Raw genomic sequence first — 18,749 nt, forward strand, 5'->3', positions numbered from 1 at the left:
AGTATTAAAAAAATAGCACTAAATAGGGAAGAACACTCCATTATCTTGCTATCATTAAAAAATAAATTTAAAAATGAACTGGACTGAAATGCAACTGCATTTGAATAATTAATATGTTTAAAACCCTAGTTTATATAAATTTCTTGGTAGATGAAAGGAATACTTTAAAAATTTCTTTTAATGGCTACAGTGTAGATGGAAACAAATCCTGTAGCTTGCAAGAGGAACAAAGGTGTGCTCTGAAAGAAAACAGAGATACTTCTAGATCAATCTAGTAATCTATTTATGTGACAGTTGTCAAAATAATTTTCAACAACGAGGAAATACTTTGTGAAGCAACCCATCCATATGCTAAAATGGAAGAATGAATTAGTAACCCCATACTTCTTGGAGTTAGATCAATCTTTTACAAAGTGAGATACTGAAAGCCTATATGGAAAGGGTAATCTTGGCAAAATAATATCATGAACAACCCTGCAAGGCCATTTTTGAAGAAATAACATTAAATCTCCATATAGGAACCCTGTGTGGGCAGATGTTTTAAAGAGTAGCCTCAGGGGTCAACCATAACCAATATTCAAGAGAGACTATGTAGGACCACTTTTAATTCACTTTTGTTTCCAAAGTTTAAGAATTCCAAACATAGGCAATCCAAACATGACCCCACAAGTAGACTTTATAATGTCATACTAATGATGTAAGGGGAAACAAATGTCACAGGCAATTTGGCATAACAAACATGAGAATAAATCATGAAAAAAAAATGTATTTGCAGCAGAAATATGACCGCCTTCTTTAATTTTAGTTAACTGAAAAGGTGGAGTGGGCTGCTTCAGCCGAAGTTCAAAGTTTGGGATATTTTAGATAGCTTAATAAAATATGTCCTACATCCTTTAGCAAGTTATTAATTTCTCTGCCTCAGTTTCTTCGTCTGTAAAATGAGGATAATAATAATATCCACTTCATAAAGTTGCTACAAGAGCTACGTAAACTAATATATAAAAAGGGTTTAGTGCCTGATAAACAGTGGATGCTAAATAAGCTTAGTATGATCTGCCACACAGACCCACTGTAAGTCAAAAGGGGGATAAGAGGTTCTACGTTAGTATGGCAGAGTAGATTTTCCACTGAAATTATTGATAAGATTACAATATAATTAGTTTTAAAATACATAAACAACAAAAACATGATAAATATATATCAAAACAAACTGAACAATTTAAAATTAGATGGAAGTAGACATGAAAAAAAGAATTTACATTCATAGAATGGATATGTTCCATGTAAATGCATACACCCACAAATGTCCCCAAATATAAAGACTCTTAAGACATGTTTGTACCTTAAAAATGATTTCTCTTAGTCTGTCAGAGTATTTCTGATTTAAGAGCAAGGCATAAAGTATGTCAGCATTTCCTGGTTCAAACAGCAGTAAGAAGAGTTGACCTCTAGTTGGGCTGGTTCGTAGGAGACTGAAGAGTATGTCCAAAATTCCAAAAAGCTTTTAAAATTAAGCAACACAAACAACCACACTCATTATATGGAAGCATAAATAAAGTCATAAACCACAAATAGTTATTTAAGTCCTCTATACCCTCATGTTCTAGCTTAACTGGATTATTTGATGTCTTCTGAACCGTCCTTGCCTTTCCTCCATTAGGCTTTTGGCTTATTCCATTTCCTTTTGTATATCCTCTCACTACTCACATTCACCCGCTGAACCATTCCTATCCTGCTTGGTCCATATGAAAAGCCATCTCTTCCATGAAGCCGTTCCTAGTCTCCTCAACATGTAACACTCTCCAGTGAAAACCTCATGGGACTTCATATTTCTTTTATAGATATTATCATACTCCTTTTGTTTCATAATTATTTATAAACATTTCTTATCTATCCCTGCCTCCATTAGGCTAAAAATAAGAATGATACTTCTTTCATCATTAAATACCTACAATATCTAGTATTACTCTATGTATATGTATAATAAAAGTGTTCAATAAATAATTGTTTGACTAAATTGACCAAGAAAATATCATTGGCAATGAATCATAGCAGGTGACAATACAGCTATCATGAAATAAGATGATTATTCATTATTCTAAATATGAGAAGCTTTTGAAGTAGTTCAACCTTATAAGGAAATAGCCTAAGTTAACTCTTCTATATAATACCAATTATGAAGTCATATAACCACTGAGTACACAATGCATATATCATGATAGAGGGCAAAATATTTGAGTCAACATAAATCAAGGATGCTCAGATTTGGTGTTGAGAGTGGTATACCGAAAGAGCACAGAAAGAGCAGTAAATAAACCTGGGTTATTTTTCCAGGTATATCAGCTGTGTAACTTTTTAAGTCACCTAATCTCTCTGAACATATATTTCCAAATGTGCACATGAGAAGAATAATTCCTGGTCTGTATATTTTGTATCAGTGGTCAAATTCTACCATGCATCAGAATCACCTGGAGGGCTTGATTTGGCCATAATTTGCATTTCTAAAAAATTCCCAGGTAAGTGGGTCCATACATTGAGAACCACTGTCTTAAAGGGCAGTTCTGAGGTAAAAATGAATAGTGTACATAGAAGTATTTAAAAATAGAAATACAGTTATAATTTACTCTTTATGCAAAATTTTTACGAACCTATGATGTATTAAAATTCATGTTACAAATCTGCCTAGTAACTTTGATAACAGTTAAATATACATCATGTGGCCTACGAAAACAGATTTTAGAATTGCCAGAACAAGTATTTCCACATACTGTTTTCTAGCTAATATTTTACTATTAGCTAGAAAATAAATGTTTTATTACACTGCCATTTATTTTATTAAACTTTCAGTTAGGAGATAAAATTTACCTCTTTAACTGCTTATTAATATTATATGTGACACTATAAACATTTTACTCTTAAAATGTTATATTACATGTAAGTTTAAAAGTAGATGATATAGCAACTTAATTATTAAAAAGTAATAACAGATTTATCCAGAGCATAATACCTGTTCTTCTTCATTGATAGCAGATATATAACCCATAATACTTTGTATCTCTTCATGAGTTCCGCCTTTGCACAGAAAATATTTAATTAGTCCATACAAAGAAGTCCTTATTGTTCGAATATCATCTAGAGACAGCTCACTATATTTACTATCACTCCTGAAAGAGAAAGTAAATGGGCAAGAATTGAAATTTTAAATTTTTATATTTTTGTACTTTTATATATAAAAGATTTCATAGTTTAAAAGAAGTTGTTTCCGTGTAATTATTAGAATTCACAGCATCTTTGGCTTCTTTTTCTTTTTAAGGAAAACCTTTTGAAGTTAGGAGTTGCAATGACAAAGACATAAATAGTTAAAACAGCTTATATTTATGCAATACTAAGACAAAAATTGTTAAAACAGCTTATATTTATGCAATACTATGTAGCAGACACAGTTCCATGTGCTTTACACATTATTAAATCATTTAATTTAATCCTCAAAACAACCATAGGAAGTCATACAGTTTTATTATCTCCTTGTCACAAAGCAGAAAACTTTAGCACAGAAAAGTTGAGTAAGTTGCCTATGGCTAGACAATTAATGAAACATAATATTCAAACCCAGTGTATGTGATCCACTGTTCATCATTTTAACCTCCACAACATCCTGGCTCTCTGAAGTTAAAGGTATTAGAACTGCTGGAAAATAAACAATCTAGATGTTCCAGTCAAGTAACAGAAACAATATCAAACTGAGAAGGAGTAAGGATATCATACCCATAATAAATCCTAAGTGTATCTAGGAGAAACTGTACACCATACTTCTTTCGGAAAACTCTCCTGCTGTCCTTGATGATGGTGGAAAGATACTGTATGTGACCTAAAATAGAAAGTTCACTCTTCAATTATATACCTAAAATAAAGTCACATAAGTAGTAATACATTTCTAAAACAACTATAAAATTTATCCAACAGCCTGCTCTCACCAATTCGAAAGGGAAAATCGCCACGGTTCCAAATACGGAAGTCAAAGAGTAAATATTGATACATTTGTTGCAGGAGCTGCATATTTTTCTCTAATGATACCTGCTCAATGAGTAACTGAATTGCCATCAATACATTAACATCCATCAAGGTGCTTGGCACCTGAAATCCAAATAGAAGAGGGTTCTGTAAAGTTCAGTTTAAATAACTGTCATTAAGATATAATTTGAAATGATTAATTCAGAACATCTACTAAATATAAAACGCTTGGTTAGAAAAATATAAACAATTTAAACATTATTTTTTCTGATGTAACTCTAGAACATATTCCTAAAATAGTGTCTTTAAATGATGAAATATCCCAAATACCAAAGTTAACACACAAGGTCCTTATATCAAAGATTATAAACTGTTATGTAAGATATGTAGTTCTTGTATAAGGTGATTCAAGTTTTAAAAAGCGGCTTGTGAAATAAATTATATCCATTAATATAACTTAAGCTATAATAGTATAATTTTCAAAATATATTCAATAAAAAATATATACATATATTTATTTATTGGAAAGAAAAAAACCTCAACACTAACTGGTAATTACAATCATCAGTCACATCTACATAATGTTAGACTAGCTCACCTTTTGAAGTAAGGCACCAAGAATGGCAACTCCATGGGAGTGAATAAGATTGTCCTGGTTAATAGGATGTCTTTGAATAAAGTGTTTCACAATCAAGATAAATGTTGCAATTAAATTTCTCTCTAGTCTTGACTCTGTGGAATTGTGAAGATGTCATTAATTATCATAATTATGCTAATCACTTTTGTATCACATGTTCTATATCATATGCATATTATAACAAACAAGGAATTTGGTTCAGGAATTTGCATCCAAAGGTCACTTGCAGAACATAAATATCAGAGAAATCAGTGACTGCATATTATATACTTATATGAACATGTAAATATTTTCTCTACCATAAATTTAACAATGTTGTCTGATTTCTGCTAACAGTACAAACTAAGGATAGTCAAGAGTATAATCAACATCTTAAGTGTTTTCACTGAAGTATTATGCACTTTCTGAACTCCATTAGTAAAATTAGGGATGGACTACTTCAGCTTCAAATGGTTAAGTTTCTTCATCATGACATTCAATCTATGTCTTCAGCAAGACATTTCAATCTATCTTTCAATTAATTCTCAAGTTTCTCAATGACTAGTTCACGTTAATTTCAGCTTAATACCTGATGCCTTTGTGGAGTTCAATACCACCCAATCTCCTTCTACAGGTGTTATCAATTCAGGAACTGTGCTTTCATTCAATCCCTCAGGAATCTGTCCTTCACCAAAGTGGCTGATTTGTTCCATTAGAGGAAAAAGTACATTTACTCCACCTATGCAGTTTATGCTGTCCTGAAAGAGGAAACTACAATTTTTTAATCTTATAAAACACAGGCAATTTTCTCATTTAATACCTACACAGCATGTATGAGGTTACAATTTGCTAAACCTTTAAGTAAAGTATATGATGGCCTAAGCTAAAGGAACCCTTCTACAGGCATATGCTTTAAAGAGCAGTCTCAAGGGTCACCAAAATCAATACTCAAGAGACAAGACCAGACCATTTCAATACACCTTTGTTTTCCCAAGTTTACGAATTCCCAACATAGGCAATCTAAACATGACCCCATAAGTAGACTTCACAACGTAACACTAGTGATATAAGAGGTAACAACTGTCACAAGGCAATTAGTCACAACAAACAGGAGAACAAGTCATGAAAAAAAAGAATGTATTTGCAGTACAAATATGACTGACTCCTCTACTTTAAGTTTACAAAAAAGGTGGAGTGAGTGGCTTCAACTGAAGTTCAAAGTGACTGACTATTCTGGATAGCTTAACAAAATATATTCAGTATCTTAGACAAGTTACTAATTTCCCTAGCCTCAGTTTCTTCATCTGTAAGATGAGGATAATATTAATTCCCACTTTGTAAAGCTGTTACAAGGATGAGATAATCTAATACATGAAAAGTGCTTAGTGCCTGACATACAATGGGTGTTATATAAGATTAGCTATTATTAACTGCTAAAATGTTCTGAACTGCCGTGTTTACATACCTTAAGTCCGTAAACCACCTCTTCATAGTCTTTGCCTGTTTTTCATATTGATTTTTAAGGGCTTTTTACAGTAAGTAAACTAGAATTTTGGATGGGAAGTGTTTTTTTTCCCAGTTGTCATGTCATTTAACTTTTTTTGGCTTTGATTTTGCTACAGTATAAAAAAGCAATAGTCTTGTTCTTGATAATTCTGTTCCTTTTTGATTTCTACATATCTATACTCAAGGCAACAAAGACTGCTTTGATTTTCAAGTATAATGTATAACGCAAATAATCAGCTTTCTCTATATAAGTAATCCATAAAACTATCCTTATAAAACCAATCTTATACATGACATCAAAAGTTAACTTACGAATTGGCAAACACGTCATAAATCTTACTATGTAAACAGGTAAGAATAAGTGTCCTTATCTCAACTAAGGATTAATCTCCAAAATACGTAAACAGATCATGCAGCTCAATATTAAAAAGACAAAAAACCCAATCAAAAAATGGGCAGAAGACCTAAATAGACATTTCTCCAAAGAAGACATACAGATGGCCAAGAGGCACATGAAAAGCTACTCAACATCTCTAATTACTAGAGAAACACAAATCAAAACTGCAATGAGGTATTATCTCACACCAGTTAGAAAGGGCATCATCAGAAAACCTACAAGCAACAAATGCCAGAGAGGGTGTGGAGAAAAGGGAACCCTCTTGCACTGTTGGTGGGAATGTAAACTGATACAGACACTATGGAGAACAGTATGGAGGTTCCTTAAAAAACTAAAAATAGAATTACCATATGACCCAGCAATCCCACTACTAGGCATATACCCAGAGAAAACCATAATTCAAAGAGACACATGCACCCCAATGTTCATTGCAGCACTATTTACAATAGCCAGGACATGGAAGCAACCTAAATCCCCATCGACAGACGAATGGATAAAGAAGATGTGGTACATATACACAATGGAATATTACTCAGCCATAACAGGGAACGAAATTGGGTCTTTTGTAGAGATGTGGATGGATCTAGAGACTGTCATACAGAGTGAAGTAAGTCAGAAAAAGAGAAACAAATATCGTGTATTAACGAATATATGTGGAATCTAGAAAAATGGTACAGATGAACTGGTTTGCAAGGCAGAAATAGAGACACAGATGTAGAGAACAAACGTATGGAAACCAAGGGGGAGAAAGCGGGTTGGGGGGGGTATGTGGGGGTGGGTGGGATGAATTGGGAGATTGGGATTGACATATATACACTAATATGTATAAAATAGATAACTAATAAGAAAATGCTGTATAAAAATAAATACAATAAAATTCAAATTAAAAAAACTTACAAATTGGCAAACAAGTCATAAATCTTACTATGTTAACAGGTAAGAATAGGTGTTCTTATCTCAAAGTCAAAGAGAAAAAAGCTTTATACCACATGAATAACATGAGATTAATACAAACTTATGGATTCATTTTTACATAAAAGAATTATCCTAATGATTTCTGTTCATTGAAACAATAAGCATATTTGATTGGTATTAAATGACTAGAAGACAAAAGTTTTGTTGTTGTTGTTTTGCTGATTTATCAGCAAGTTCCAGTATAACTTTTATATTTATTTTTATTTTACTTAGGCTGTAATTTCTATTTATCTTTTAAGGAAATCCTGTATTTTAGAAATAGGATATCTCTGACTTTCACATTAGCCCAAATAATCTTTACTAGTTTAATCACTCAGTCAACAATGTTATTATGTATCCCTGTGCCAGGCACTGGGGGAAAAAGCAGTGTTCCCTCCTTTGAAGTTCTTAAGGACTACTGGAGAATCAAGCAAGCAAACAGTTAACTATTCACCATGATAAGTGAAATAATAGAAACTGCTATAGGTACTCATGACAAGAATAGTTAACTCCATCTTGGGAAATAAGTAGAGGCCTTTAAATAGAAGCAAAGACACTACATCCAGCTAAGACATAAATATGAGGCACATGAAAAAGGCAGACAAGATATAATGGCTAGACGGGGTTATGAAGAAGAGGAAAAATTACTCATCTTTAACCTCAGAGAGGAAAGATCTAAGTTTGTTTAAAGCTGATGGACAGGAGACGAATGTGATATAGGAGAAAAGGGATAATCAAAGAAGTCTCTGAGGGGTTGAAATCTGTTACATAGTTTTAGGGATTAAATACCTTAAAAGTGGAGCTATTAACGAGGGCAGCATATTTTTCTTATGAAAACTGCTAAGCTCATGGCATAGTTTAAAAAGGTAATTACGTTACAAACAAATCAAATAGTCATTCAACTACTTATTTATTTATCCTTCAAACTGTGTACCTGCAAACATTTTAAACAGGACTTATTCAGATCAATCTGGTGGTGCTCAAAAGACAAAAGTTTTTAAAGGATCAGTACACTTAAATAAATAATACACTGCCCATCGTTCATCATTAACTTACCTTAATGTCCCAGTTTACTACTTTGTTTCCTGTTAACCTTCCATGCAAACAATTAGTAGATAAATCAAGACAGATTGAATTTTTGCAGGCCTAAAAATAAAAGAAAAATATGGCAAACAGCTAAGAACAATGAAGACAAAACATAACTTTAACTATATATGGAACATTTCACCATAATTTTAAAAGGTATGTAGTATAGTCAAGGATAAGATGCTTACAATATTAAGTTTAGTATTACTATTCTCTGATTGTCTTTTAAAAGAATCAGGGACTAGATTCTAATGCACTCACTCATCAAATGCAGGTCACTGCTGCTTGTCATCTGACAGATAAGGATTAGCTAGAACTTACCATTTACCAATCACATAGTTTAAAATTCCTTCTATTCTAAACCAATATATGCAAGCAGATTTTTGACTTTTTAAAAAATTCAATGTTTTATTCCCATTAGTACAGAAAATTATATCACAATACAAAAATCAAATCACAGGCATAAGACATTATTTTCCCTTATATTACTGACTGACAATTTTAGTTATATTCAAATTAAGAGCTTTGTCTGCAACTCTAGAAACTGTTAAAGTTATCTGTTAACTTCCATAAAGGTTTATAAACCAGGGAACCTCACATGTAACCTGTGAACTGGCAGATAATGAAACATTCTTGAATCTAATCCCCAGTCCAAAAGAAAATAAAGAAATCTACAAATTTTAGCACAGATGATGTGGTTGTTGCTTTTCTCTTAAGGCAACTGAGAAAAATTGATTTAATAAAGTAAATGTAAATTGAGTTTACATTTAACTCAATGTAAACTGTATTAGCCTCCGAGACAGAAAAGTCTTTCTCCTATTACTACCTTAGTTTGGTACTATGTATCTATGACCTGTCCGAACACAGTAATCTCCCTATGGTATGACTGCCTCCAGTCTCTCTCTCCAATCCAACTGTGACACTGTAGCTCAAGACCTTTTTCTAAAATGCAAACCTGATCATATCACTCTTCTTAAAATCCTACCCATTGCCTACTATTTAGCCTGGCGTAAGAGGTTTGCTATGATCTGGCCTCCACTTGGCCCTCTAACTTCATTTCTGGCCAACTGCTCCCACTCAGTGACCTATACCCAAATACACACAGAATCCAGCTTTACGTTCTATGCCTTTGTAGGTGTTGCTCACTGAACATCCCTCCCTTTACTCCGCCTTTTAAAACACAAATCAAACCATCTTTTCTATGATATTCTATCCTCCTGGAAGAACCAACCACTCTTCCTTTGTACCCATACTGTATTCTGTATATAATTCCAACACAAAAATATTGTATAGTGGTTAAGCATTAAACAGGTTAGGTATTAACTAGAATTATGAGGCTAGGCAAGTTACTTATCTTTCCTCAGCCTCAGACAACTAGAGCTTAGAAAAGATACAAAGAGTACAATATAACCTTCAGAGCTTTTGTAAAGATTAAGTGAAACAGTACATGTGAAACATTTAGCATAGTGCTTAATACATTGTAAACACCGAATAAATGGTAGCTAAAAAATGTTTATAAAATTATATTGCACTTATTTTTTACACATTTATTTCACTTTAGATTGTAAGTTTCTTAAAGCCAGAGGTTTTAACTTACTCATCTTTGTATCTTAAAAGTTCAGACAACTCTTGGCACAAAGAAAACACTCAAAAAATTTAAAATTGATGGTTAAACACCTCCTACAAATAAGTACAAAGATGAAAAACTGTTGACTGCTAAAATTCCCTGGAGTAGCTTTTCCCAAACTACCACTAGTTAATAAGTGAAATGAAAATCAAAATGTGTTCTATGTTCAAATAACTGGTGAAAAAGTAGGATAAAACAAATGTGAACTAGTTTCTTTATAAGCAGAATTTTTCAAGTGTATAATCCATCTCCAAGAAGGATATACAGAATGCAACATTCCCTCAACGTTATTTAACCACAGAATTCTTGTATCATGATATGTTACCATTTTCAAGAAATGTTCCTCCAATAAACTGTTTTATTGTATATATTTGTCATATCGGGTTTTGTGACCAAAAACAGCTATTTTAAATATTACAGAATTTTTACTTCCAAAAGTAAAAATTCAACCTTAATATTATTAAAATCAAAGTTACTTTGAAAAAAGGATATGCCAAAAAGGCTCAGTTAGTCATCACATGTCTAGACATGTCACCAATTAGTGAGATTAAGTCCAATTATTTCCTATCCAGCTATACGGAATAGTTGTAATGAAAATAAGTATAAGAGATAGTCCCTGGGGGATAAAAAAAAGAGATAGTCCCTGCCAGGAAATAAGTTAAAATCTAGTTTGGTAAACAAACATGTATATCTTTGGGAAAAAGTATTATAAAAACCAAACAAATAAAAAATAAGAGACTCAAGAGATATTATAACCAATGCAATGTTCAACTGGATCCAAGATTAAATTTTTAAAAGGTTAAACAAATAGTTTGGGGAAAATTTGAACATGGGTTGTAAAGGACATGAATTATTGATCATTTTCTCAGGGAGGTTAATGATTATGTTGTAAAGTTTAGGAGTAAAGTGTCTTGATTGCTATGTTGATCTGCTTTCACAAATGATTTGAGATAGACAGATGAAGACCAAGTGCAGCAAAATGTTAGTAACTGGTGAATTTAGGTAAAGAGTATACAGGATTTCACTTTACCATTCTTTCAACTTCTCTCTAGGTTTGAAATTAATCAAAATTAAAAGTTAAGGGGAAATACCACCTGACAAGTAAATTTTATTAAGTTACACATAAACAAGTGTTCAAAGTAATAAATTATGACCATGTACTAGCTGGTTCAACTAGGGGGGGAAAGGTCTATGATGTATAATATCACACAACAGAAGCAACTTCTGGGTTAAAGTAACATTAAATATAATAAAGGCAATTAATATTGTTTATGCCACTTCTCCCTTTTCTTCCTCCCAGTTCTACCTTTGATCTTTCCCTCAGCCCTTGCTAACCTCAATTACTTTCACTAGATAAATGACTTTTCTTGAAGGAAAAAGGACTAGGCATGGTATGCGTATATGTAGCTTTTCTTCTCCTTCTGATGTAAACATTTCTTTTGTTTTCTTGTTAACCACATTTTAAAAATAAACAGGGAATTCCCTGGCAGTCCAGTGGTTAGAACTCTGCCGAGGGCCCAGGTTCATTCCCTGGTCAGGGAACTAAGATCCCACAAGCCGCGCAGCCAAAAAATTTAAAAAATAAACAAAGAAAAAGTTGAGCACAATTCTGTTTCAACTCTCCTTCCAAAAAAGAAGAACACGTTTAAACAATTTCATTTACTGAAGTTGATTCATTAGTACAAATTCCCACTACAACCATTTCCATTCATATGACTGGGATGACATAATGATAACGCTTGAACCATAGCTGAGAACTGCAGCTTAATTTTTACTGCTTCTCATCTTCTTTTGAAAATTAATAATTTTTAACAGTAATTCAAGCCTCTTCTTCTCAATTACCCACTGAAATGACAAAAGGAATAAAAATGGAATTTTAGTTCACAGCATAGTTACAGCTAGATGGACAGTCCATGCATTTACTCTGACCTTTGCAGTGTAGTGAAGAAGGATGTTACCAGGCAGGTCAGCCATGTCAGACTCTTGAAATTTCCAAGGGCTTAAACAGTTTGGACCTGAAAATTATTTATACACACATACACACACAAATCATTGAATATATATGGCCTCCTCAGGTCTGTGTAATCAGAAAAAAAATTTTAATTAAGCTGTTTCAAGCTTCTTATATAACACAGTTAAAACACATTAGCCAAAATGTACTTTATTTTTATATCACATCCAATTCGTCTAACACCTAGTAAAGTTCGGAGAGGGGGTAGATCAATCTCTACTACAGAAAGGAAATTTTATATAGCAATAAAAACTAATATAAAACATAACAAAGTTAATACATTTATCAAATGTAAAACAATTCAAATTTGTAAGATAAAACAGCAAAACAACCAATCAATAATGTGAATAGATATCACAGAAATGGAACAGCAAATGAGTAGGAAAAAACTCTTGACCTTACTAAAAAAAAAAACAAAAACAAAGCTACAAATTAAAGCAAGGTTCCATTTGACATCAAAAAATGGAGGAAACAGTATTTACCATTCCATCTTAATGAGGCTGTAGTGAGTTGGATATACTTATGTGTTACTGGTAGGCACTGTCAATTGTTATATCTGTTATGAAAACTGAGTAGGTAACATGTATTGAGAGCTATAAAAATATTCACACCCTTTGAATATTTATCCTGGGAACTTATCATAAGCAAATCCATCAAAATACAAAAAAAAAATTGGTACAATAGTTCATCATATTTAATCTTTGAAGTTTATAACTATTAAAAATTATAAACAACCTAAGTAAATCATGCATTATGAATCTAATGAAATATTATGTAGCCATTAAAAATAATCATTATAATACATAACAAATAATTATTATTTATAAGAGTAGAATTTTAAGTAGGAAAATTGTAAGAGCAAAATCCAAACTATATAGCTATAATGACTACACCAAATGACTTATTATTAACTTGGAATTTATTTAGATTAAAGGTCAACTTCAAATACTTTGGTGAGTTTTAAAGTAATGACAAGGTTCTAATACAAACTTTTTAAGTGTGGACAGAGACATCCATCTCAAAACTCCATGTAATCTAAAAAAAGACATTCTGACAAATAATAAGCTAAGCTGCAGAGTTAATATACATAACTACTTATAGGCTTAACTCCTGAATTTTGCAAATAGTTATGATCCAATAACAACCAGTGTGTATCTTTAAAATCAGAGCCAAGGGCTTCCCTGGTGGCGCAGTGGTTGAGAGTCCACCTGCCGATGCAGAGGACATGGGTTCGCGCCCCGGTCCGATCCCACATGCCGTGGAGCGGCTGGGCCCGTGAGCCATGGCCGCTGAGCCCGCGCGTCTGGAGCCTGTGCTCCGCAACGGGAGAGGCCACAACAGTGAGAGGCCCACGTACCGCGAAAAAGAACAACCAAAAAAAACCCAAAAAATAAAAATAAAATCAGAGCCAAATGAAAAAGTAAAAGCCAAAACAAAAACTTGTAATTTTATCCAAGAGCTCCTAATTCTTATTTTTTTTTTTTTTTTTTTTTTTTTTTTGCAGTACACGGGCCTCTCACTGTTGTGGCCTCTCCCGTTGCGGAGCACAGGCTCCGGACGTGCAGGCTCAGCGGCCATGGCTCACAGGCCCAGCCGCTCCGCGGCATGTGGGATCTTCCCGGACCGGGGCACGAACCCGCGTCCCCTGCATCGGCAGGCAGACTCCCAACCACTGCGCCACCAGGGAAGCCCAAGAGCTCCTAATTCTAATGCCTTCATGAATTCTTCATATATATTACTATATAAATTATAAAAATGACAAGTTTTGAATAAGACTCATATGACTCCAGAATCAGTTGTGTGACTTCTTATGAAGACAAACTTACACTTTGTTTCATCAATGTATTAAAATCTGTCAAAAGCACCGGCAGTATTATAGATTGAATTGTGTACCCGCCCACTCAAAATTCCTATGTTGAAGCTCTAACCCCCAGTGTGACTGTATTTGGAGATAGGGCCTGTAAAGGGTAATTAAGGCTAAATGATGTCATAAAAGTCGGGCCCTAATTCAATAGGGCCCCTTATAAGAAGAGGAAAAGACAGCAGAGATCTCTCTCTGCACATACACACAGAGAACATATTCCATGTGAGGACAGAGCAAGAAGGCAGCCATCTACAAGCCAGGAATAGAGGATTCACTAGAGACCAAGCCTGATGGAAACTTGATCTTGAATTCTAGCTTCCAGAATTCTGAGAAAATAGTGTTTAAGCTATCTGGTCTGTGGTATTTCATTATAGCAGTCCTAACAGACTAACACAGGCAGTATTATGGATGATATTTGAAATATTTCTCAAAGTTTTGTTTTTTTATGCATATCAAAAAATGTATAGTATACTATAATTAATTATAATGTACTTGAAAGTTGTGAAGAGAGTAAATCTTAAATGTTATCAACACACACGTTAAAAAATGGTAATTATGGGAGGGTATGGAGGTGTTAACCAACTTTATTACAGTAATCATTTTGCAGGGTATACGTGTATCAAATCAGCACATTGCATGCCTTAAACTTATGTATGTTATAATGTCAATATCTCAATAAAGCTAAGGGGAGTAAAAGTACGATGTGTGGTGGGCTTTTTCTTCCCTTTCAGTTCCAGTTAAAACAAATATAGTTGACCCTTGAACAACATGAGGTGAACTGTGTAGGTCCACTCATATGTGGATTGTTTTCAATAGTAAATAGACAGTACCACAATCCACAGATGCAGAACCATGCATACAAAGGAACTGCATATATATGGAGGGCCGACATAAGTTATATGTGGATTTTTTTTTTTTTTTTTTTTAAAGATCCATTCTTTTATTTATTTATTTATTTTTTGCGAAGATCCATTCTTTTTTTTTTTGCGGTATGCGGGCCTCTCACTGTTGTGGCTTCTCCCGTTGCGGAGCACAGGCTCCGGACGCGCAGGCTCAGCGGCCATGGCTCACGGGCCCAGCCGCTCCGCGGCACGTGGGATCCTCCCGGATCGGGGCACGAACCCACGTCCCCTGCATCGGCAGGCGGACTCTCAACCACTGCACCACCAGGGAAGCCCATATGTGGATTTTTGACTTCATGAAGGGTTGGCACCCCTAACCCTAGAGTTGTTCAGTGGTCAACTGTACATTCTTTAGTTCAAATATATTCTTCAGAATATATTTAGGCAACAGAAAAAACTATTTCAGTTTAATTAGGCAGTATGATGGGTACATGCTCACCTGCTAAATATAATGCCTTCACCTGAAGAGGCTGCAGTGCTTCATAGAAGATGATAACAGACCCCAGCTGACCCTCCAGAGATGTGGGACACCCCCATTCACTGTCTTGTGTTCCAGCTGATATCAATTTGGTAATCAACTTTGATTTTTCCATTGTTCCTCCCCAGGAAGCTGATGACAAAATTCCACCAAATGATGTTCGATGAGGGGTAATGGGAGAAGAAAAAGGTGGATCTGGGATTTGGGATGGTGGAGGAGTGGTGGTTCTTTGCCCAGCTGAACCAATGCAGCAAGAAATAAAAGGCTAAAAGTAAGAAACAAACAAATATAATAAATTACACATTTTAATTAAATCTCTATCCTCATATTTAAAATAAAACAGTACATAAAATTAAGCAATACACTGAAAAACAAAGTTTTGTTTTTAGTGGATCATGCTGTGTGCATGTGTGTGTATACATAAGATATCATTACAGATGTTACATTTGGCCTATGGGATTTGGATGCATTACTTTTATAACTCACTTTACATCCTTCCGTAAAGTTTGAATTTTTAATGAGTAAATTTTAATTTTAATAAGTATTTAGTAAATACTCATTTACTAAATTTAATTTACTCATTTAATTTTACGCATTTAATTTTAATGAGTTTAATTTACTCATAATTTAATTTACTTATTTAATTTTAATGAGTATTTAGTAAAAGCTTTTTTACTTCACTATATTCTAAAGTAGAGAAAACCACCTTTCTCCCTTAAAATTTTTTTTTTTTTTTTATGCGTTACGCGGGCCTCTCACTGTTGTGGCCTCTCCCGTTGCGGAGGACAGGCTCCGGACGCGCAGGCTCAGCGGCCATGGCTCACGGGCCCAGCCGCTCCGCGGCATGTGGGATCTTCCCAGACCGGGGCACGAACCCGTGTCCCCTGCATCGGCAGGCAGACTCCCAACCACTGCGCCACCAGGGAAGCCCTCCCTTAAAATTTATAAGCAGAGAATTACACATCAGTATAATACTGCTAATTACAGATTATCCTGAAGTGATCATAGACATGAACAGCAACAAGAAATTACTGGAATCCTAGAAGGACTTGGAAAATAATCAAATCCATTCCATTATGTTCAGAAAAGGCCCTTTCAAAAACGTCCAAAAATTCTCAAAGAACTTTCACACTAATGTTGCTTAAGAATCACCTCAGTAAATAAATTCTATCTTATCCCTAACTACAATGTAAATATTTAAGGCTTCTTCATTATTGTTTTTAAATCAATGAAAAATTCAATGATGGAAAAGAGTGCATCTAAATATCTGGTATACCTGGAGAGCTTTATTAAATGATCCTTTGTCCTGCTCTATTCAATTTCTTTGGCTTTCCTGTTACGGGTCTATTCTTCTAAGAGTTTAATTACATTTGTTTCTTCCTTGAATTGTTTTTTTTTATTATATGTTGTCTGACTTCATCTAATGATGACAGGCTAACAGAATTAAATATTAACATACTATATCGTAGTATGCAGAAAACACTAAGACTTACAGGCACATATTTAGAATAAACAGAAGCTTATACATTAAACTGAAAAAATTTTCAAGAGTTTGCAATCAACTGGTCCCATAAAGAGTAGGTTAGGGACTTCCCTGGTGGTCCAGTGGTAAAGAATCCACCCTACAATGCAGGGGATGCAGGTTCGATCCCTGCTCAGGGAACTGAGATCCCACAAGCCATGGGGCAACTAAGCCCGCGCGCCTCAATGAGAGAGCCCGCGTGTCGCAAGCTATAGAGCCCACACGCCCTGGAGCCCACGTGCCCTGTCGCCCACGCGCGTCACAACTAGAGAGAGAAAACCCACACACCACAACTAGAGAGAACCCGTGTGCCTAAGGAAAGACCCTGTATGCCTCAACAAAGATCCCATGTGCTGCAACTAAGACCCGACACGACCACCCCGCAAAAAAAGGAAAATAAATAAATAATAAAATAAATATTTATTAAAAAAAAAAAAAAGAGTAGGTTAGATGTGCTTACTTCATTCGTGGCAGGAAATCTCAGAGGGGCAGAGACCTTCTGCTGTCCATTGTCATAGATATATACAAGGCTCTGACCAAAGGGCCTTTTCCCAGGCATGTGAACAATGGTTATGTTGTGCTGGTAAAGTAAAACATATATTTAAAAAGTAAAAATTACATTAAGTCTTTGCAATAACAAATGTTTTCAGAGTATTACTATATAACTAGTTTGTGTGAAAGGTAGAACAGTAAGTTTAAGCATAATTAAACGCTGATTAAAATGATGCTGTTAAAGTAACAATTTTGCCTGTAGTACTATAAAAGAGCTTCTGACTATTCTAGAAAATCTACACACAATTGTAACATAGTACCTTTTCTGCATTTTCCAAGTCTATGAGTGTTCTTTAGAATTAATGTTTCTAATGAGAAGCATTTTATTTTTTAAGAAAAGCAACAGAAATGCATTGTTTTTTAACAATTTCTGCTCTCATTTTAAATTGTAATTCAAAAGCAAACTTGATTCTAGAAAACTTGAAAGAAATATAACATTTCAATCTAATTTTTTTAGCAGAAAAATGATTACCGCTGAGATTATGATAAATGGTATTAACTCCTTTATAGGTAAACTTCAACATGAATAGAACTTTAACATAAAATTAATCAACTCTCAACAAGCAGATGATAACACCTGATGTACACACACCAAACATGTGTTTTTTCAAAAGGAAAGAACCCAGAAGTTAGATGTGATGCCCTAAAGCCTTACCCAGAGGGAATCACAGAAACTGTGGTCAGGAAGCATAACTGTTGCATATTCTCTTTTCGTGCACACTGCCACAACCAACGTACCTGAATGGGTAATAAAAGCTTCAAAACCCATGCCACTTCCTGTAAAAAAGCTAACAAAAGTATGTATTATCAGAACTTTTGAAGTCAGTTGTACAGTTTCATCATCACTGGGGCACACAAAACCATAACTTCACCATGAATATCTTTACAAAACACACTGTGGCTTACATTCTACTGCCACACACCATCAATCCCACCTTGCCTCAAAGTTGATTTTTAAATCTTTTTTGGGCATAGCAGTTTAGTAAATTATAAAAGGTAGCCTTATACACAGAATGCCATTAGCAAACTCTAGCAAAACTATAAACTTTCAAATCTTCAATATTCTTCCAAATGAGATTCAGAAAGAATGAATAAAGTCTTAAAAAATCACAAGGCATATTAAAATGTATTAGTTACTGAAGTAACTAAGTTTGGAAACACATAGGTTTTTCTGGTCCTTCATATAAATATATAGTAGCATCCTCAATAGAACAAAGAAATCA

At 34.2% G+C, this 18,749-nt stretch overlaps 1 protein-coding gene across 1 annotated transcript in view; it reads right to left on the reverse strand.

Annotated features, from left to right (window-relative positions):
* NBEAL1 (neurobeachin like 1) overlaps positions 1-18,749 on the reverse strand; it is a 188,425-nt gene that overhangs the window by 99,076 nt on the left and 70,600 nt on the right. Inside the window, exons 15-25 of the mRNA XM_032637277.1 lie at positions 18,182-18,314; positions 17,435-17,554; positions 15,414-15,717; positions 12,127-12,212; positions 8,541-8,630; positions 5,217-5,385; positions 4,610-4,743; positions 3,975-4,134; positions 3,766-3,868; positions 3,008-3,164; positions 1,343-1,501 (exon numbers count right to left, since the gene is read on the reverse strand). Of these exons, the coding sequence (XP_032493168.1) occupies positions 1,343-1,501; positions 3,008-3,164; positions 3,766-3,868; positions 3,975-4,134; positions 4,610-4,743; positions 5,217-5,385; positions 8,541-8,630; positions 12,127-12,212; positions 15,414-15,717; positions 17,435-17,554; positions 18,182-18,314 (1,615 nt within the window). The remainder of the gene's footprint in view (positions 1-1,342; positions 1,502-3,007; positions 3,165-3,765; positions 3,869-3,974; positions 4,135-4,609; positions 4,744-5,216; positions 5,386-8,540; positions 8,631-12,126; positions 12,213-15,413; positions 15,718-17,434; positions 17,555-18,181; positions 18,315-18,749) is intronic.

The sequence above is a fragment of the Phocoena sinus genome, chromosome 7 (assembly GCF_008692025.1).
Source record: "Phocoena sinus isolate mPhoSin1 chromosome 7, mPhoSin1.pri, whole genome shotgun sequence".
NCBI classification, from domain to species: Eukaryota; Metazoa; Chordata; class Mammalia; order Artiodactyla; family Phocoenidae; genus Phocoena; species Phocoena sinus.